At 44.8% G+C, this 22,580-nt stretch overlaps 2 protein-coding genes across 2 annotated transcripts in view; both read right to left on the bottom strand.

The window, feature by feature from the left end:
- The window catches only part of LOC125995037 (interferon-induced protein with tetratricopeptide repeats 3-like), a 148,804-nt gene that overhangs the window by 84,470 nt on the left and 41,754 nt on the right, over positions 1-22,580 (bottom strand). The gene's annotated exons all lie outside the window — the stretch shown is intronic.
- Positions 11,813-22,549, bottom strand: LOC125995080 (interferon-induced protein with tetratricopeptide repeats 5-like). Its single transcript, XM_049764626.1, has 2 exons — positions 22,540-22,549; positions 11,813-13,250 (listed from the first exon to the last, which is right to left on the bottom strand). Exons 1-2 carry the CDS (start codon positions 22,542-22,544, stop codon positions 11,813-11,815), a joined length of 1,443 nt encoding a protein of 480 aa, XP_049620583.1. The 5' UTR covers positions 22,545-22,549.

Here is a 22,580-nt window from a genome sequence, read left to right as displayed (position 1 = left end):
TTTTTTGTTTAATACATTAAAGTGATTAGTAAAATCTGTAAAGAACATGAGGTTGGTAAGCCAGGCCATGTTGGTGAGTTGAGGATAGTCTTCCCCCTTTTTGTTCATAAATAGCCTAACTTCTTCCAAGCAGGCCTCAAATCTCTCAAACACTCATCCTCTGCTCAGCCACCGGACATTATTGTGCATCAGTAAAGTTTTATATTGTGCCTGAACTGCATCAGGAAGGGCTTGAAATTGTCAAAAATTAAGAGCATGCACCATGATAAAGTTCACCATCTTTGTTACACCTTTGAGGACATCGTCAAGTTTTTTGCTGCTTCTTTTTTGGCAAAGAGAGCCTCTTGATGTAGTATGCAGTGAAATTGAATCAGTGGATGTGTTGCTTCCTTAGCAAAGAAATGAATGAATCCTGATGTTGTCTCCACCATGCTAGGTGCTCCATCGCTAGTAAATGAAACCACTTTTTCCGACTTATGTCTAGTGATGAAAAAGCCTCCATCACAACATTGTGGATATCTATTCCTTGCATTCTTCCAGGCAAAGACAGCTGTTTTATCAGCTCTTCTCTCATAATGTCACCAGTAGCATAACGCAAAATGAGCGCTAGTCTTGCATGGTTAGTAATATCTATACTTTCATCCAAGCACATGGAGTAGAAGGGTGCTTTTTTGTAAGTCGCAAGTAAGCTGTTGACTAACATCAGCAGCCATTTGCAAAACCCTATCTTTTGCAGTATTTCTGCTTGGTGGCATCTCAGAGATGCACTGCACAATTTTTATTCTTGTTTTCAAAATCATGGAAGAGTAAATTACTCCCAACCAAAATTACCTTTTTGATAAAATCTCCATCAGAGAGGGGCTTACCATGTTTTGCCATGAAATCTGCCAGTGAAATTTGAAAGCTGGCAACTGTAAGATGATAGTTTTTGAAAGATAGTTGCTAAAACTAAGAGACTGGGAGTGATATTTCTTTAATTTTCCTACAAGGAACTCTTTTCTTTGAGCTAAACCAAGTCCAGCAACACTGTTATGGTTGGTCTCAAAGTGACGTTTGATACTTGATGTACGAGACACAACATTTTCATTACACATTGTAGTGTACTTGAGACCCTGGATCTGGGTGTAGCTACCTGAGACCCACCCATTTCTGGGAGGGGTCTTGGGAACTGAATATTAGGTGTTACCTTACCTACAAGACCCCGCCCATTCCTGGGAGGGGTCTTGGAAAAGTTAGATAAGCCTTGGACTGAGGGAATTCGGCCCCTTTCAGCCCTGCTGAGCTCGCTGGCTTTGGGGTCTCTGTTTCTGGTCTTGGACCAGGATGGAGGCCAAAGGGAAGATGGCTGAAAGGGTTAAGACGCAGGGTAGCCTAGAATGGCTGAATGCTTAAAAGGTTATGAGATAGGCCACACACATGTGGAGAATAGGGCATGAATAAAGCTGATGGTTCCTGATGCCTGCCTGTGAGTGAGTTCTATACCTGTCGCTTTCCTGGACCCCAGACCCGCCGGTTGATGGGGGTTGCGGAGCCACGTGGCCTGGGATGGCAGAGAAAGATCCATCCATCCTTCACCATCCATCGCCATCCAGCCTAATCCTTAATTATTTAAAACAACAACACATAATACACAATGCTTTCCCACTGCGTTCAATCACTCTATATGTCTCTGTCCAGGCCTCTTGGAATGGTCTTCCACTATCTGTTTTTGCTTTTTTTTGCTGTACTCATTTTCTTTGTTCAAGACTTCCAGTATACAAAATGATAAAATTTGTAAATAAAAAAAATCTAATTAAGTGTTGTATACAAATCCGTCCTCATAAAAAATATGTGATTAGGGAATTTTACTAATTGTAGACATCCGTTTTGGTCAAAAAATATACTGTCCGGGGCATGAGAGATAGCATGGAGGTAAGGCGTTTGCCTTTCATGCAGAAGGTCATTGGTTCGAATCCCAGCATCCCATCTGGTCCCCGGAGCCTGCCAGGAGCAATTTCTGAGCGTCGAGCTGGGTGTAACCCAAAAACTACCAAATATATATATATATATATATATATATACATACACACATATATATACTGTCCACTGAGTGAAAACCAGACTTGTGCAATCCTAACCCGGACACCTAGACAAATAGCCAGATAATTTAATAGGTTTCTAAAAAGGAGCCCAGGTAAGTTTATAATTAACGCTAGTATTATTGGTCCAATTAAACTTAGGCAGCACAGGTAGGGCAAAGTAGAAGTTTACCTAATAATAAATGATGTAGAATGCAGATTGCATCTCCTGTTCTCCTCAAGTCTCCCTCCAGAGTGGGAGGGTGTGACAGAAGAACGGTGCTGTAGGTAAGTACCTGGGTGGGTTCAGAGGCGAGGTGGAGAGTGAGACTTCGCTTCTCACAGCCTTGTGGGTGGTTCAGGCAGCCGAGAGGCGAGGAACACATTGCCAGGCAGGGCCGAACTGGGACAAAAAAATAGGCCCAAGCATTTTAGGTTGAACAACCCAATCACATGACCTCACCAGGCCCCGCCCATTGAAGTCCAGGGGCACAGCTAAAACGTAGAAGCACACTTGAAAGGCAAGGCCAGCCACTAATAAGTAAGGAGTGCAACAGACAACACACAAGATGATGTGACATGGGGAAGGGGAGAAAGAGAAGAGGGGACATGGGGAGGTGAGAGAAGATCCACAAAGACGACGACTAAAACATCTCTTCTTAATCCTCTGCTGTCACACAAAACTCCCAAAGGAATGCTGAACACCCAAAGATCCCCCCAGAAAACAATGTAATTTAAAGGAAATTGCACAGGAAAGATAATGGGGCGATATGTTCAGCCAGCACAGGAGGATGGGGCCACAGCCCACAGGGACAATGTCCGGTCCTCCCAAAGGCCAGTCCAGCCCTGTTGGCAGGTGAGCTGCAAAGCCAACACTGGCACACTTGCCTCCCGCCGCGGCACATATCTTAACTGCGGACTTTCCCTCATGCCAGCTGCAAGGCCTTCGTGTGCCACCGCTGGCACATTTGCCATGGGTACACCACTGATGGCCTATATTCTGTTCATTTGCTCACTCGCCCTGTTTCCTTAGTCCCAAAAGCAACAGGCTCAAAATAACATTAATTTTTTAACATCTGTATGCCATCCCCACCTTCCACTATAAAGAATACAGCTTATTTAAAAAGACAAACAAGCATAAGAACAGAATAGAACATAGACTGAGATAGCAAAAATTTTTTTAATTTTTTTTGTTTTGTTTTGGGTCACACCCAGCAGCGCTCAGGGGTTCCTCCTGGCTCTACGCTCAGAAATCGCTCTGGCAGGCTTAGGGAACCATATGGGATGCCAGGATTCAAACCACCGTCCTTCTGCATGCAAGGCAAATGCCTTACCTCCATGCTATCTCTCCAGCCCGGAGATAGCAAAATAATGAGTTAATGAAATTTAAAAATAAAACAAAACAAAACAAAGAAAAACCCGGGACCAATTTGCAACATGTTTCCATGTTTGCCTTGCACCTTACAGAGAGGTTTGATCCTGGGCATCCCATATGATCCAGAGCCCACCAAATGGATTTCCTGGCTGTAGAGACAGGAGGTAAACCCTGAACACCCACAAATGGTGCACAACACACCAAAAGTTGGGACTACAGGTGATGTCCTTTGAGCTCAAGGCTTCACAGGTGAGGTGTTTGTTTCCCAAGGAGTGCATGCTTGCAATCATACACAAAACCAAGAACCGAATTGTTTTTCTCTGTCTCTCGCAGGAATTACCAAGGCTTAAACTTTAAATTACCGAAAGTTTCATTTTATCTGGCAGAGGAATGTTCAGTTTGAATAGAAATAGAACTCACCTTAAAAGCCCAAGGTGGGGGGGTTGGGCGGTGGCGCTAGAGGTAAGGTGCCTGCCTTGCCTGCGCTAGCCTAGGACGGACTGCGGTTCGATCCCCCGGAGTCCCATATGGTCCCCCAAGCCAGGAGCGACTTCTGAGCGCATAGCCAGGAGTAACCCCTGAGCGTCAAATGGGTGTGGCCCAAAAACCAAAAAAAAAAAAAAAAAAAAAAAAGCCCAAGGGGGTATGTATGCCCACAGCTGGGAGAGGCTTCTGGTAGGCAACGATCTGTCCTAAAAGGAGAGAAAAAAATTCAGTATACAGGGCAGTTGTGTCTCACTTAGAACCCCACCCATACTCAGGGAGGGTCTCTACTGTGAAATGCTGTAGAAGATCCTAGTGAGTTTAAAGGCAAGGAGTTATAATCCTGACAGCACACACCCTACCCTCCCACCCTTCCATGTCAAGGGCCTATCTTTTCATTAAGACCCACTAACCAGGTCAGTGTTCAATGGGAATGGCTCCAAGTCGAGGTGGACTACTACTGGAAATTGTTCACAGCACCTAACAATTTAAAAGAATCCCCCCTCGTGTGTATTATGAATTGGGGGACAAAAAATAAAAAGAATCCCCCCTCTCCAGTGGCTGAAATTATTGCAGATTTAACATGCCAGTATGGCAGAGGGCCACACACAGCACAGACCTAAGTCCTGAACGCTGGAGGACTCCCACCACCGCTTTCTACACATAACTTTCCCCGAAACCAACTACGGGCCTAATTTTATCATTTTGGGGGGTTCACACCCAGAGTCGCTCAGTGGACCATTTTGGATTCGAACCACAGTCCCTCCTGGATCAGCCGCGTGCAAGGCAAACGCCCTCCCGCAGTGCCATCTCTCCTGCCCTAGGTGCTGAATTGTAACTAAAAAGATTCCTTTGAATTTGCAAAAATAAAAATTAATATTATTAAAGTTTTGGTAAAACTGAGCGGGTCACACAGGTCTTGCACCCCGAGGCGCTTGCGCGGAGTCGGATCTCAAAGCTGCGTCCCGGAGCGCTACACCGCGCGATTGGAAGCGCGACGAACCTGACGCGGGTCATCACAGGCGCAAAGGCGGAAGTGCCGCCTCCGGCCCGTCAAGAGGCAGCCAATCACGAGGCGCCGTTCGGGAGGGACGCGCGGCCGACCGGAAGTGGGCGGGGCTAACAGGAAGGCCGCGGGGGGCGACCTTCTACACGCAAGGCAAACGCCTTACCTCCTCCATGCTATCTCTCTGGCCCCCTTCATTCATATTTTTTTAAGCTAGGCTTTCCAGATTTTTGTCTATTATTGCAAATGTGAAAAAAGAAAACAATATATATATATGTATACAGAAAACCCTTGATTTGTAGGAAGCTTCAATAAGGAATCCAGTTGATGGGGTTAGGGGCATGGTTTTCTTGATCTTTTAGGTCATTTCCGAATGAGAATCTCAGAGTGAATATGAGCAATTGGGGAGGGAGGCTTTACTGTCCAGGGATCATTCCTGGTGGTGCTCTGGGGTCCAGATATGGTGCTGGGGATTGAACTTGTGTTGGAAGCAGTCAAGGCAAGCCTTAATCTCAGTATTATCTTCCAACTTTAAGCAATGATGATTTTTTGATGGACTTGACTAAGGAATAGCCATTAGTCATGTTAAATGGAAAAGATAATTTTTTCCTCTGTCTTCCTGGGAATCTATGTTATCATCCTGGATTGTGTGTGTGTATGTGTGTGTGTGTGTGTTTTGTTTGTTTTGTTTTGTTTTGTTTTGCTTTGTTTTGTTTGGTCTTTGGTTTTTGGCCACACCCAGTGATGTTCAGGGTGTGGTGATGTGCTCAGAATTTGCTCCTGGCTTGGGGGACCATATGGGATGCTGGGGGATCGAACCACAGTCTGTCCTAGGTTGGCACAAGCAAGGCAAGTGCCCTACCACGTGTGCCACTGCTCAGGCCCAAAGGATCGAATTCTTTTTAAATATTTTGGTTGACACTTTGATTTGGGGCTGAAGAGACAGCATGGAGGCAGGGCATTTGCCTTGCATGCAGAAGGATGGTGGTTCGAATCCTGGCATCCCATATGGTCCCCCAAGCCTAGCAGGAGCGATTTCTGAGTGTAGAGCCAAGAGTAACCCCTGAGCACTGCCGGGTGTGACCCAAAAACCAAATACAAAAAAAAAAAAGACACTTTAATTTATAAAGTTGTTCATATTAGAGTTGCTTCAGACAAACAATATTCCAACACTAATCCCACCACCAATGTCACCACCTTCCCACACCAATGTTCCTAGGTTCCCTTTCACTGCTCAGTAGGCATATAGCAGCTTGTTTCATATTACTTCATTATTTCATTTCCCTGCCCCATGGCAGACATATAGGAAATGCTTTATATTACTTGCTCCATAAAACAAATGAATGACAAATAGCTATCAGAAAATAAATCAGTAAAACATCCATTTGTGATGATTTATTGCTAAATGTTTTTGTTTTGTTTTGTTTTGTTTTGGGGGCACACCCAGCAGCACTCAGGGTTTATTCCTGGCTGTGTACTCAGAAATCACTCCTGGCAGGCACAGGGAACCATATGGGATGCCGGGATTCGAACCATCGTCCTTTTGCATGCAAGGCAAAAGCCTTACCTCCATGCTATCTCTCCGGCCCCATTATTGCTAAATATGTTAACCTTTCTTAATCTAGTATATTACAACTACGTGCCCTATTAATGAGTTCCATACTCAATGCCACATATTGGATTGCTTCGCCTGTCCTTTAAAGTAGCTCTTTTATTGATTTTATTTCTGTTTGTCCTTTAGAGATATTTTTTATTCTTTTTGGGCTACAAAAGTAATAATGTCAGGGTACTCCTGGCTCTTCACTCAGTGCTTAGGAGACCCCATGGGATGCCAGGAATCAAACTGATTGGTATATATACACAAGTCCAATTCCCTACCTATTGTATTAATGCTCCATCCCCCAAGAAACTTTTTTTTATTATTCTATTTTGGGGGGATGTGGGCGGTATTGGTGGTAGGAATGTTGCACTGGTGAAGGGGAGTATTCTGTTTATAACTGAAATCCAACTACAAACATGCTAGTAATCATGGTAATTAAATAAAGATTTATATTAAAAATTTATTTTGGGGCCACACCCGGTGATGCTCAGGGATTACTCCTAGCTGTGTGCTCAGAAATTGCTCCTGGCTTGGGGGACCATATGGGACACCAGGGGATCAAACACATGGGTCAGTGCGTGCAAGGCAAACACCATACAGCCGTGCCAGGGCTCTGGTCCCCCAAGGAGCTCTTATAATGCTTCTACCAAAACTGGTTTCAAGGTCATGAATTCCCTAACTGTTGCTTGTTCATAAAGATCTATATATTTCCTTCAAATATGAATGATAATATAACTGGATCAGTATTCTTTTTTTATGGTTTTATTTGGGGGGGGGGAGGTCACACCTGGCAGCACTCAAGGTACCTTCTGGCTCTGTGCTCAGAAATTGCCCCTGGTAGGCATAGGGGACCCTATGGGATGCGGGATTTGAACCAACATCCTTCCTGGATCAGCTGCATGCAAGGCAATGCCCTACCGCTGTGCTATTTTCCAGTCCTTGGAAAGAATATTCTTGAAAGATTTTTGTTTCATTGAGTTTTTGCACTGTCTTCTGGCTTATAAAGTCTTATTTTATAGAATTGCTGTGAACCTTGTAGCTTGGCATATAAGTCCCTTTTTGATCTTGCTGCTTTCTTTTATTTCTTTTTCTTTTCTTGTTTTTCTTTTTTGGTTTTTGGGTCACACCCAGCAACATTCAGAGGTTACTCCTGGTTCTACGCTCAGAAATCATCCCTGGCAGGCTCGGGGACCATATGGGATGCCGAGACTCGAACCACCCTCCTTCTCCATGCAAGACAAACGCCTTACCTCTCTCTGTGCTGTCTCTCTAGCCCCAGTCTTGCTGCTTTCAATATTCTATCTTTTCTCATTTTGAGTATAATGTATCTTGGAGTTTTCCTAATTGGGTCTATTTTCCCTGGGCCTCTTTGGACCTCTTGGATCTTGGCACTTGTAATCTCAACTCCAAGAAGTTCTTATCGATGATTTCTTTAACTATTGTTTCTTTATCACATTTGCCTTCCTGTCCTTTGAGGACTCGATGATTCTTATATTCCTGAATTCATTTCATAGTTTTCTGGTTTGCTTGTTCATTTCTTTTCAGACTATTTTCCACTTATTTCCTAGTGCTTTCCTCCTCAATTTGGAGCTCCTTGATCTTTTTCTTAACTCCTGTTCTACTATTCAAAGCTTTAAGTCTTTTTATATCATCTACCATGCTCTTCATTTCTGCCACTTCTCCTGGTCTTTATCTCATTTCAGCTCTCAGACTTCCATGTGTTTTTCTTTTGTTTGGGGACTATATCTGTAGGTGATGTGTTTACTCCTACCTCTGCACTCAGGGATCACTCCAGGTGGGCTCAGGGGATCATATATGGTACCAGGGATTGAACCCAGGTCAACCACGTGCAAGACAAGCTCCTTGCCACTAACTATGGCTCTGGCCATTTTTCCCCTTCATTCTCTCCAAAACAGCACCTTCAGAAGACCTAATGTTAAAACTTAAGCTTTTAAGTTGCAGGAGTTTTCTTTCCTCCTGAGTGATCTTTATCCACAAATTATTTATAAATTTTCTCAATAAATAATTTTTATACATAAATGAGCAGTAAGTCGTTTTTGATTTTTATTACTTGTTTTGGATTTTATGTTTATGTTTGTTTTGGTGAGAAGTCACAAGGTTGTGGAGCTAATGTGGTATGTACAGAGAAGAAACGTTTGAAGTGAGGTGAAACTTCTCTTAAACTAGATCAATAGTTAATGGAATTGGGGGCTCAGAGCCACTTTCCAAGTCCAAGGCAGCCCACGGTGTCCTGAGGGGCAGGTGATGCTCACATGGCCCTATGTGTGATGTGGAACCTCTTGGTCCCCTCAGTGGGCCTGCTGCTACTGCTCAGCAAGTGCAGGAAAGATGGATCCCTTCTCAAGATGTGTCCTGGGTTTTCACTGTTTACTGGCTCTTCTACCACCCAAAGGTTTTTGCTTCCATTTTGGAAGATTTACTCCAAGTTTCAATACTGTTATTTGGGGGCCACAGCTGCTGATGTTCAGAAGTTACTCCTGACTGCACTCAGAAGTTATTCCTGTGTCAAGGTGAGTGCCCTCCCCACCGTCCTATTGCTCCAGCTCCACATTTCAGATTCCCAAATATCTAACACCTGAAACGAGCCCTTCCATTCACCAAATGTCTTAATTTCTTAGCACAGTATCTCCAGGAGTTTCCCAGCAGCTTTTCTTTTCTTTTTTTTTTTTTTTTTTTTTGGTTTTTGGGCCACACCCGGTGACGCTCAGGGGTTACTCCTGGCTATGCGCTCAGAAGTCGATCCTGGCTTGGGGGACCATATGGGACGCCGGGGGATCGAACCGCGGTCCATCCAAGGTCCATCCAAGGTCCATCCAAGGCTAGCGTAGGCAAGGCAGGCACCTTACCTCTAGCGCCACTGCCTGACCCCTCCCAGCAGCTTTTCATCTAGTGTTAAAGAGCATCTTGTAACCCTGCCCCCAACTTCCTCTTTCCCTAACCTCTTCTTTTGAGATATTAATCCCACCGGGATGATCGGATCCACCTTCATATGGGTTGAGAAGAGCAGCAAAAGGCAAAGAGGAGAAGCAGCAAAAGAAGTTGCTCAGCAGAGAAAACTTAGCAGAGAGCTCATGGGGAGAAAAGATGAGTTAAGCCGACATGGTGCACAGGCTGCACATGGCAGAGATAGGGCCATGGAATAGGGCCATGGATAGGGCAAGCCGTCTCCAATGAAACTTGAACTGACTGCTTGTGAATTATTTCTCCGCTGTTACCCTGCTTCATCAGACACATCTGCCTGATGAATTAGAACCACGGTGCCTGGGATAGCCTCACTGAAAACAGATTTTATGCTTTATATTTTATTTTAATCTGCAGTATCAAATGTGGATGAGTTCCCTTTCATGACTCCTCTCAGGGAGTCCGGGATTGTATGTCAAAGCAATGAGTGGCTTTTATTGTGGAATGTCTGAGTTTTGGTCAACCTCTGGAGGGTTTTCTTACATAGCTCCCTAGAGTTTGGTTCCTATAATCCCATGCTCTTTATTTCAAACTGTAACACTATTTTGAAAATACTATGTAATGGCTAAGTACTAGGTAATATAAATATCCGGGATTTGAAATTTTTTCTTTTAAACTACTGGACTATGGGGGGTTTATTGAAACTTTTGTTTTAATTTTTTGGGTCACACCTAGCGATGCTCAGGAGTTACTCCTGGCCATGTGCTCAGAAATCACTTCCTGGCTTGGGGGACCATATGGGATGCCAGGGGCTTGAACTGCGGTCTATCCTACACTAGCAAGGGCAAGGCAGATGCCTTACCATTTGCGCCACTGTTTCGGCCCCTATTGAATCTTTAACTTCAATTAATTCATATGCAAAAGGAAATAAATAAAAATGGGCCAGAGAGATAGCATAGTGGTAAGGCATTTGCCTTGCACACGACCAACCTGGACAGACCCAGGTTTGATTCCTGGCATCCCATACTGTCCCCCGAGCCTGCCAGAAGTAATTTCTGAGCTCGGAGCCAGGAGTGACACCTGAGCACAGCCGGGTGTGGCCCAAAACACCCCACCAAAAACAAAAACAAAAAAAAATGTTGTCTATGAGACTTATATGTGAATTTATAGGTTGAATACAGCACCTTAGATCATACCTGGTACATATTATCTACCATGTAAGAGTTGGGTGTGCTCATCCTTCCATCACTAGAGTGAGCTGATGTGGCTTAGTTCAGCATTCTTTCTTGGGTCTTTATGTCTGTGAATGTTCAGTTAGCAGCACAGAATTCAAGACTGCCAAATAGATCCTCTGTTAAGCTCTTGGGTGTTCTTTCTCTGTTTCTCTACCTTCATCTCCTTTTACTCTCTGCGGTAGGAATAGAAAATTATAAGTGTTGGGTTAGACAGATAGCATGGAGGTAGGGTGTTTGCCTTGCATGCAGAAGGATTTGAATGCTGGCATCCCAGATGGTCCTTGAGCCTGCCAAGGCGGTTTCTGAGCACAGAGGCAGGAGTGACCCCTGAGTGCTGCCAGGTGTGAACCCCCCATAAAAAAAAGAAAAGAATACGTGGTTTTTTGTTGTTGCTTCTGGGTCATACCCGGCAGTGCTCAGGAGTTATTCCTGACTCTGCACTCAAAAGTCTCTCTCAGCAGGCTCAGGGGACCATATGGGATATTGGGATTCGAACAGGGGTCTGTCCTGTGATGGCCGCATGCAAGTCAAATGGACTATTGCTGTGCTATCGCTCTGGCCCCCGAAATGGTTTTTCTATTGTTCGTTGTCAGGGCTTACTCCTGGCCCAGGAATCAGTTCTGCTGGTCACAAGGGACCATATGAGGTGCCGGGGATTAAATCTGGGTTGGCCACATGTAAGGCATATACCTTGATTTTGTACTATGGTTCTAGTCCCAGAATGACTTTTGTTTTGTTTTGTTTTTGGACACACTGATGTCACTCAGGGGTCACGCCTAGCTCTGCATCCCTGGCAAACTTGGGGGACCATATAGGATGCCAGGAACCGAACCTGGGTCCATCCCAGGTCGGCTGCATGCAAGAAAAACACCCTACCTCTGTGCTATCTCTCCAACCCCCCCAAAAAAAGTTATCAGAACCAGGCCAATATTTTAAAGTTACCACAGTTAAAATGTTACTGTTCATCAATGGACTCTATGACTTTAATTTTTCCAAAATATCATTAAAAAATCATTGTGTATATAAGTTTTTTAGCATGATGATGCTTGAAATCCAATAATCAACCTATACAGAAAGGCTCTGTAATGAACAGATTAAACAAAACCCAGAAATAAAAGAATCCAAAATGCAAAGTTAAAGTTGCAGCTCAGAAAGAGCTGTAAGGAATTCCTCGTTTTCAGGATCTAACATCTGGGCCCTTTCATAATAATCGGCAGCTTGCCTCCTCTGGCCCTCTAACTTGTACACAAACCCCAACGCCCTTAAACTCTGTGCATCGAAACCATTGCAGCCGAGTCTCCTGGAAGCTAATTTCTTCAGGGAGCTTGTCAGTTTGGTGCGAAGGGTCGAATTGTCTTTGATCTTTAAGGCTTCTAAATAATGATGGATGGCAGAGCTTTCAGATTTGCGGTGAAATTCCTGAAAGCGACCATAATGGAAGTGGATCTGATGTTTGTGATCATCCATGATATTCTCCAGACGTAGGGCTTTCTGGAAGATCTCTTCAGCCTGGCTATACTGACCCCCTTCGGCATACATGTTGGCCAGGTCTATGTAGGCAAAAGCAAACATGGAGTCTTGTTCCATGGCTGCCTTGAAATGACAGATTGCAGATGCAATCAGCTCATCCACCTTCAGCTTATCTATTCCTCTGGGCTTGTTCCTTGTGGCCTTCTTGATCTGAATCATCTGTGCCCTATAGCAAAGTCCCATTTGGTGATGCAGGAAAGAAGAGCTTGGCGTCACTTCCAAGGCCTTTGTCAAAAGTTCAAGAGCTTTGTGCCAGGCATTTTTCCTCCTGTAGAATTTGGCAGCATAACGCAGGACATAGGGCTGGGCAGAGATCTGGTCCAGAATTTCCTCAATATACTTTTCCCCTTCTGCTTCTGCATGGACATCCTGAAGTTTTAGGGCCAGGAAAACCTTAATGTAGGTGTTGTCTGGGTTCAGGGTGACAGCCTTCCTCAGGGGGCCCAGAGAAAAACTCTTGACAAGTCCTTCTCGCTCAGAATCATCCAGCCGATATACAGTGATGGCATAGCTGATGTTAAACTCGGGATTGTCAGGTTCCACTTCCAGGGCCTTCTCAAACGCCTCTTTTGCCTTCTGGTGATATTTCCCTCCAAATTTCAGGAGTGCCCACCCTTTCTCACAGTCAATCTCTGGGCACTCCAATTTGTAGCTGCAATGACCGGAATGTTTCTTGCAGACATTCCTGACCTTCTCTGTGTATTGCTGAGCCTCTCGAAGCTGACCCATGTGATAATACACCCATGCGTAGTTTCCCCATGTGACCAGACTTCGTACTTCTTCTTGATCTGAATGTTCTTGCCGGATGATTTCTTCAGCTTGCTCCAACGTTGTTAAGGCCTCTTTATTTTGGCCTTTTAAGTGTTTCACATAGGCCAGGAGGTTGTAAAGAGTAAGTTTGGACTTGGTAGTTAGAAATTCCAGCTGTTGCCTGATTGTGTCTTCCACATCAACTAGATCAATGTCTTCCTTCAGCAAATTCCATGTGAAGTGGCATTCTAATTCCAACAGAATGGCCTTCAAGGAGTCCTTAGGAATTTCACTGTCAAAGATAAGATCATTTTTTAGACTTCAAAGAAAGAAAAAATATAATTATACTGTTCTTTGCATATCAGAAAAGAATTTTAATCTTTTATTGGATCTTATAGCTAAGGCATTAGGGTCCTAGAACTTTAAACTAGTTTCTCTGTGTAGTTAAATCCTAGAAATATTTTATTAAATCATTCTACTTATTTTTTTAATAAAACCTTTAGTTAAGCACCATGATTACAAGCATGAGTGTAGTCAGGTTTCAGTCATAAAGAGAACACCTCCCTTCACCAGTGCAACATTCCCACCACCAATGCCCCCTCCCCTCCTTCGCAACCCTTGCCTGTATTCGAGACAGGAATTCTACTTCTCTCACTCATTAACATTGTCATGCTAGTTGTTAATTAGTGTAGTTAGTTAATCCTCTGTTTGCACTCACCACACTTTTTGGTGAGCTTCATATTGTGAGCCAGTCCTTCGGCCCTCATTTCTATTGTCTCTGGGCATTATTACAATAATGTCCTTAATTTTTCTTAAAACCCATAGATGAGTGAGACTATCCTGTGTGTCTCTCTCTCCCTCAGCATAATAGTTTCCATGCTCATCCATGTATAAGAAAATTTCATGATTTTATCTCTCCTGATGGCTGCATAATATTCCATTGTGTATGTGTACCACCGTTTTTTTTAGCCATTCATTTGTTGAAGGGATTTTCTTAAATTATTATTTATTGCATACACAATTCTGGGGAGGTAACAATTTTAAATGTTACAAGGCATCAATTTTCTTTTGGCAGTCACTATATATTATCTAGTAGCAGAGAGGTGAATTTTTTAATTTTTTTAATTATTTATTTTTTCTTTTTGGGCCACACCCAGTGACACTCAGGAGATACTCCTAGTTATGTGCTCAGAAATTGCTCCTGGCTTGGAGGACCATATGGAATGCCAGAGGCTCAAACTGTGGTTCGTTCTAGGTTAGGAATGCAAGGCAAATGGCCTGCCACTTGAGCCACCGTTCTGGCCCCAGAGAGGTGAATTTTAAATGTTTTATTTACTAGCCATGATAACTAGGAATTATATATACACCCAATAATTAACATAAAATTCTATTTTTATACTAAGAACAGTGTGGGAGATAAAAAAGTGAAAAATAAAAAAAAGAGACTTGGGGCTGGAGAGATAGCATGGAGGTAAGGTGTTTGCCTTTCATGCAGAAAGTCATTGGTTCAAATCCCAGCATTTCATATGGTCCCCCGTGCCTGCTAGGCTAGCCAGGAGTAACCCCTGAGCACCGCTGGGTGTGGCCCAAAAATCAAAAAAAAAAAAAAAAAAAAAGGCTTGGGGCCAGAGAGATAGCACAGCAGAAGGGCATTTGCCTTGCAAGTGCTGCCCAGGATCAATGGTGGTTCAAATCCTGGCATCCCATATGGTCAGTCCCCCGCCTGACAGGAACGATTTCTGAACAGAGAGCCAGGAGTAATCAATCCCTGAGCATAGCTGGGTGTGGTCCCAAATCAAACAAACAAACAAAAAAAGAGGTTTACTGAAGGGAAGAGAGAAGCCACACAAATACATAATTACTGTAAAGAATGAAAGGATGGGAGAGGAAGGGGAAAAGATAAAATAGCTACATGGAGAAAATGCACAGACAGGAACCAGATGAGGAAAAAGTGTTAAGTTGGAGCTGGATAGAGATAGTAGTAGGGACCAGAGCCATGGTACAGCTGTACCACCTTGCATACATACACCTTGAGTGTACACTGACTTGAGTTCAATCCCTAGCATCCTATATGGCCCCCCATCCCCTCCAAGAGTAATTCCTGAGTACTTCCAGTTCTGACAGTCCCCTCCAAAAAAAAGAGAGAGTAACAGAGACCTATAGAAAGAAGAGAAAAAGGCAAAGGTAAACTAGTAAGTATTGATCTAAGTGCCATGTCCTTCAATCCACCAGGGTTATGAAACACAGTAAAGGCTAATAATACTCTTATTAGTGTATCACTGATTGCCCTTACTTGACATCAAGAAATGTATGAAGGAAAGAATGGCACGTCAACACTCAATTTAATGTGGTACATGCTTATTTTTATTTTCCCTGATACCCAAAAACTTATATACTACCTCAATAAAAAATTTTTTTTGGTTTTTTAGCCACACCTGGTGGTACTCAGGGATTACTCCTGGCTATGCACTCAGAAATTGCTCCTGGCTTGGGGACCATATGGGATGCCATGGGATCAAACCTCGGTCTGTCCTAGGTGAGCGCACAAAGCAAATGCCTTACTGCTGTGCCACTGCTTTGGCCCCATCAATAAAAATTTTAATATTCATTGTGTTCCCTTATGGGAGACACAGCATAATCTTTGCAATTCATTAGGAGCGTTCTCTGTATTTGTTGTTGTTGTTCTGGGGCTATACCCAGCAATGCTCAGGGGTTACTCCTGGCTCTCCTTTCAGGGATCACTCCTGGCAGTACTTAGGATGTCAGGGATCAAATCTGAGTTGGTCACATGCAAGGCAAGTAGCCTACCTGCTGTACTATGCTCCTGCTCCAGGAACATTATCTTAAAACTAGGAAGATTGAAAGGAGTATGGGGAAGGATGAAAACTACTGAGCATTATTGAGAGTATGTATGGGAAGGATCTTCCAAATAACCCTAGGAATGTCATTGCAAGACAAAGTCCTTTTACACTGCTGATATTGTCAGGAAACAGTCAATCAAAGCTGAGTAAAGTTCTAACCCCCATGAAAGATGCCTGGCCCAGTAGCATGCACATCTGTGGATTTGACTCAGTGGGGATCCTTTCCTTTGGTTTCTGTTGTGGAAGAACCTCAATTTCCAGCCCCTGTGATTGAGAGGGGCTGCCCACCCTTCCATCCAGACTGTGTAAAGACACAAGACATTCCAGCAAGACACAAGACACACATTCCAGTCTGACACAAGACAATGCAGCAAGTCCCTGCTGCCACTGACTCATTCAGCTGTAATAACTTATTTCTGAAATGGGACTTTAAAGAATACTCCCTTTCCCTCCTTAATTTAAAAAAAAGTTAAGCTTTCAAAGATAGGCATCGAGTTGCTGTTGACCATCTTTCCATAGTATCCAGGAGAATCTGCAGTAGAGGTAAGCAAGCCTTAGGAAGAAACAGATTCAGTCTGGTCACCTGCCTCCAGTCCTGCCTGGAACTTTTCTTCCTCTTTCTGCCTCAGGTCTATGTACAACTGGCAAAGTTTTGATTAAAATACTTAGTTTAGGTTGGAGTGGTGGTATAGTGGTAGGGCGTTTGCCTTGCAACGGCTGACCCAAGACAGATGTGGGTTCGATCCCAACATGACATAAGGTCCTCTGAGCCTAGAGTGATTTCTGAGCACAGAGCCAGGAGCAAAAAACAAAAATAAAAACAGATCAACCAAAAAACCCTAAAAACCTAGCTTAGTTTGTTTGGCTGATGGTGGTAGTGAAGCTGTCAGGAAAAAAAAATTTTTTTTGGTCTTGTTTTTGGGCTACAACCAGTGGCACTCAGGGGCTACTCCTGGCTCTGCACTCAAAAATTGTTCCTTGCAAGCTCTGGGGACCATATGGGATGGCAGAGATGGAACCTGGCCTGTCTTGGGTCGGCAGTGTGCAAAGCAAATGCCCTACTGCTGTGCTATCTTTCTGGCCCTCACTTGTATAAATCTTATGAAAACTTCAGTATACATATCAATAAACATGTAAGGAACTATCGTAGTGCATATAAATATCAGTGAAAAATAAAAAAAGGCTCTTCGAAGTATTTCTATGTAGAAGCATCAGGAACAAAAGTTTGTAAAAGGTAAATATGCAAATCAATATCATAATTCTAGACAAAACACCTGTTAGCTAAGAAAAAAATTCCAGTCATGTGATGAAGTGGTGTGTGACTTATGAAGGGGTGGCATAGCTCTTCAGGAAAGCAGTGACTGAAGTAAAATCTAAGCGACAGAGAGGAGAGAGAGACCTAGATCTGAGGCGAAGTTATCTAAGTCAATACTCCTCAATTTTGGCAGATCTCTGGTAAACCACTGGTTTAAACTGTGGCCTTGGGAAGTGCTTGCCTGGCATACAACCAAACACAGTTCAATCTATGGCACTTCATAACATGCCCCTGCCCCAAATCGGCCTGGAGTGATCCCTGAGTGCAAAGCCAGGAGAAAGCCTGAGAACTGAGAGCCAGTATTTAAATTCTACATCCAACTTTGCATCTCTATAAGAAAATAATGGTTTCAGGACCGAGTGATAGCACCGAGGTAGGGCATTTGCCTTGCACATGTGAGACCCAGGATGAACTTGGACTTGATCCCCAGCATCCCATATGGTCCCCGAGCCTGCCAGGAGTGATTTCTGTGTGCAGAACTAGGAGTAACCCCTGAGCGCCACTAGGTATGGCCCAAAAGCCATATAATAATTAATAACAATAATAATGGTTTCAAATAAGATCTTCAATCAAAAGTCACAACATCTGCACTGTTGGGTGTGGTAGGAGGCTGCAGTGATGCTCGCTGCCCTGCAGACACACACTCATGCCAACCAAGCTAGGTTTGGTCAATGTTTCCTACTCTGTGAAATGCTACGCTTGCTACCCTGAGTGACAAGCCACAGATGCACACTGGAGCAAAGGAGACAGACGGATCATGACTACAAAGGTTCCTTGCAGTAGCAGGTCCTTTTCCTAGCTTTGAATTAGTAATAATAATATTATTATTAAATTATATTATTATAATAATAAAATAATATTAACTTCACTTTCAGTCCTGATCCTGTAAGCTTGCTTGCCTAGGGCATACAAGCAGAAATAAACCGTCATATTTGGTACTGGGATATGAAGCCGGCCAAGTCTTTACACTTAAACTGTTTATCCTGGGGGGTGGAGAAGGAGGAAGATGGGGGGGGGGCATTGGTGGTGGGAATATTGCACTGGTGAAGGGAGATGTTCTTTTTATGACTGAAACCCAACTACAATCATGTTTGTAATCATGGTGCTTAAATAAAGATATAATTAAAAAACATTTTTTCTGAAGCCCTTGGTATCTGAAACTCCTCTCAAAATTTTGCTCCAATTGGGGCCAGAGCGGTGGCGCAGCAGTAGGGCATTTGCCTTGTATGCAGCTGACCCAGAACGAACCTGGGTTCTATCTCTGGGTGTTCCATATGGTTCCCCAAACCAGGAGTAATTTCTGAGCTCATAGCCAGGAGTAATCTCTGAGTATCACCAGGTATGGCCCAAAAACCAAAACAAAAAAAATTTTGCTCCAATGGATGTTACTCCACCCTGGATTTAGGTGTAGCTACCTAAGACCCACCCATTTCTGGGAGGGGTCTTGGGAACCAGATATTATGTGTGACCTTACCTGCTAGACCCCGCCCATTCCTGGGAGGGGTCTGGGAATAGGTAGATAAACCTTTGAGCGAGGGGATTAGGGGATCTGCCCTGCTGCGAGCTCTGGCTTTTGGGTCTCTGCGTTCTGGTCTTTGACCAGCATGGAGCCCAAAGGGAAGATGGCTGAAAGGAATTAAGATGCAGGGTAGCCTAGAATGGCTGAATGCTTGAAAGGTTATGAGATAGGCCACACACATGTGGTGAATAGGGCATGAATAAAGGTGATGCTTCCTGATGCCTGTGAGTGAGTCTTGATTCCGCCGTTCACCTGGGCCTGGGACCCGCTGGCTGGATGGGGGTTGCAGAGCCACGTAGCCTGGGATGGCATCCACTTCCATCCAGCCCCATCGTTAATTATTTGATTCTACAAATGGAGACTCAGAGGATGGAGCTTGAGTGCTGTTGCTTCTGGGTTTGCCAGAGAAATTAATTTTACAAATGGTGATTGGTGATTCTCTTCAACAGTACAAGAATTGACTAAAACTAGGGGGAAAGTCATAGAAAGAAAAGGCAGATATCTAAGAGCTAACAAACATATCATCACTATGAAGTGAATTAAAATATTCTTCCCGGGCCGGGAAGGTGGCGCTGGAGATAAGGTGTCTGCCTTGTAAGCGCTACCAAGGAACGGACCGCGGTTCGATCCCCCGGCGTCCCATATGGTCCCCCCAAGCCAGGGGCAATTTCTGAGCACATAGCCAGGAGTAACCCCTGAGCGTCAAACGGGTGTGGCCCAAAAACCAAAAAAAAAAAAAAAAAAAAAAAAAAAAAAAAAAAAAAAAAAAAATATTCTTCCCCTCACAACCTAGACTTTTGAATGTGTATACTAGCCCTTAAGTACATTTCTTCCATCTCTAATATCTCCCCAGAATTAGACCCAATTAGACTAAGAAAAATCTTTGGTTCCTCTTCTCTCAACTCCACATGCAATCCCAGAGGACACCCCACGACTTCTATCACCCTAACACATCCACTTTGTTCTCTATTTCCATTACTGTCCTCATCAAAGCCACAATTACCATCCCTTTGAGAAGGAGCAAAAGCTGTTCTCTCTGCTTCCACTCTTGGTTTCTATAAAGTGCTACTAATCTTTTCATCTTTTTTTTGGAGGAGGGCACAACCAGCAATGCTCAGGGGTTACTCCTGGCTCTACATTCAGAAATCGCTCCTGGCTCAGGGATGCCGGGGATCGAACCCAGATCCGTCCTGGGTCAGCTATGTGTAAGGCAAATGCCCCACCACTGCACTATCACTCCGGCCTCTCATCTTTATTTTGTTTTGTTTTGGCTTTGGTTTGGGGCCACACCTGGTGACGCTGAGGGATTACTCCTGGCTTTGTGCTCAGAAATCGCCTCTTGTTGGGGGGACCATGTGGGACACCAGGGAACCCCGGTCCTTCCTAGGTCAGCCGCGTGCAAGGCAAAGGTCCTACTGCTGTGCCATTGCTATGGCCCCTCATCTTTTTTAATTCAAACATGCAAGGCATGCACCTCCCCACTTGATCCACATTGACATTCCTCTACACTTTTTGGACAGTGTAAACCCATTCCTTATCATGTCGGCAATGGCGAGTATTGAATATTTGGTTTATAAGTTTTAGTGAAACTTTTTTCATTTAGTGGGGAATAAAAAGTAAACCAAATTAGTTTACTCTCCCACTAAAAATGTCCTTAGGTAACAAATTCTTAGATACCCAAGGGAAATCAATAGCTGTCCTCATGGAAAGCATCTATGTGCTCCGGTATGAATTCCACTCTACGTACTCCTAACCTTAGGGATGTTGGCCTGGCTGCATTCAGTTTCTCCCCCACAGACACCCTGTTCTGCCCAGTTTCGGTGTTACGGATGCTGGGGTCTTCCTATCTTGAGCAGATCAAGTTCAAGGACTTTTCACCTGTTTTCTCTAAACCTTGAATGTTCTGCTCCTGAGTCCAAGAACTAATATTGTCATTATTAGCACTTTAATTCAGTTCAAATGCTCTGCACCCAAGACCACATGTTTGGGACAACTACATAAAATAGCTCCTTTTATTTATTACTTGATTCGTTTTGGGGTCACACCCGGTGATGCTCAGGGGTTACTCCTGGCTCTGTGCTCAGAATTTGCTCCTGGCAAGCTCAGGAACCCATATGGGATGCCAGGAATCAAACCAGGTCCGTCCTGGGTCGGCTGCATGCAATGTCTTACCGCTGTGCTATTTCTCTGGCCCCCTCCCTCTTGGCTCAATAAATTACTTTAGTGCCCTCAGATCTCCTATCACTTTCCAAATTATACTAATAATTATCTGTTATTTCTCTCACTTAAATTATCAGCCCCATTGAGAACAGGAATCTTGTTCTGACGTTTTTATTGTTTGCTGTTGTTCTCCTGCATCTCAGGAACATATTATTCCAGCATTTTTTTTTTGAATAAAGGGTCTCTAAATTTTTTTTTTAATTCTAGCTCTATAACAGAAGCTCAGATAGTATTTGTCCGTCCTGCAGGCTCCAGACCTCCCAGAGGGGGATTTAGACTCAAAGATAACAACAAACAATAAACAGGCCCTGCCAGATTCTCCCTTCCTGCTAATGGCTCCAAAATCCACCCATTCAGTCTTCCTTGAGGCACTTGTTTTTTCACATCCTGGCCTGCTCTTTGGCTCCAGTGTCTGAGTGTTAAGAATACTGGGGGCTGTTGCCTGTGATACAGATATTAGTTATTCCTTTTCTCTGGTGCAATCCTACCAAATCCTGGACAAAATAGGCCATGACCTGCCTCGCCTGCCCTGGCGCCTGGCAGCAAAGGTGAGCTGTGCCCTGCACAGTCGGAGTGAAAGGTGCATCTGCCTCTAAAACCTCCTTCTAGGGCAGTGCTTCTCAATTATTTCTGTCAGGCAACAGTCTGCATCACCCCACCGTACCACCTTACTCTCTCTGGCCCCTAAAATTGTCTGATCCCCCACTCCACCCAACCAGGTCTCTAGGAAGCCTGCATAGACACAAAAAATGCTCAGAGACATTATTTTTGCTTGTGGTTATTCTGACTTTTTGCCAATCCGGAGCAGCCTTTCTCTGTGCTGGGGAGGCCACTAATCCCCTGGGGCGTCCCCATTCCATCAGCACACCCCACTAACCCTGCTCCTTTCCTTTCCTGCAGGCCTCCACTTCCGGCTATCAGGGGAATGTGCTCAGGCTGTTCTTGCAAACCTTGCTGGTCTTCCGCCTCCCTTCCAGGAGCCCCTAGCAGGCTCACGGGAATGTGTTGCTCCAAACAAAGGGCGCTTGGTTCCATCCTCAATCCTCCACTCCTTAAAGGTGGGGAGACCCTGAGCCTTTGCTTTGCGAAGGCGAGCAAACAGGGGTGGCCCCAGCACCCCGAGTCCCTTAAGGAGAGGGTGCAAAGAGAGAGGAAATTCCGGGGTGCACAGAGAGGAGGGCAGCCCCGGGCCCTAAAGGAAAGGGGGCAGAGAGGAAATTTCAGGATGCTCCAGAAGGAGGACAGAGAGCCCCGGGGGGTCCAGGCTGCTCCAAACCCCAGCAAGATGGCATGGGCATATAAGAGAGAGCCCGTTGCCAGAGGCATCAGCTACCAGTGCAGGAGAGTGGGGCGCGGCCGTGCACCCCCAAACTGCCCCAAATGGTCCGGGGATGCGGTGGCAGAGCGCGCGGGAGACCTGACCGGGTTTCCCAGGGCTGCAGCGTCCGCAGGGAGGGCTCGAGCCTCCAGCCGGGGGGGTCCCACCGACCCCCCTCCCGAGGGGCTCTCCGGGGTCTCCCTTAGCGCACGGCCCGGACAAGGATGCTCTGGTCCGGGAGTGGCCCAGGGCAGGCATCTAGGGATCTGGCGACCCAGGCGGGCCCCGAGAAGGGATCCAAGGGGATGCAGCGAACACGGGGGACATAAAGGCCCGCGGGGGGCTCACCTCATGGCGGGCGGCGGGTGGGGTCCCCCGGGTTCTCAGGC

This window comes from Suncus etruscus, chromosome 17 (genome assembly GCF_024139225.1).
Source record: "Suncus etruscus isolate mSunEtr1 chromosome 17, mSunEtr1.pri.cur, whole genome shotgun sequence".
Taxonomy (NCBI): domain Eukaryota; kingdom Metazoa; phylum Chordata; class Mammalia; order Eulipotyphla; family Soricidae; genus Suncus; species Suncus etruscus.
Note: the sequence above shows the minus strand (reverse complement) of the source record. Positions and strands in the feature narration are given on the sequence as shown.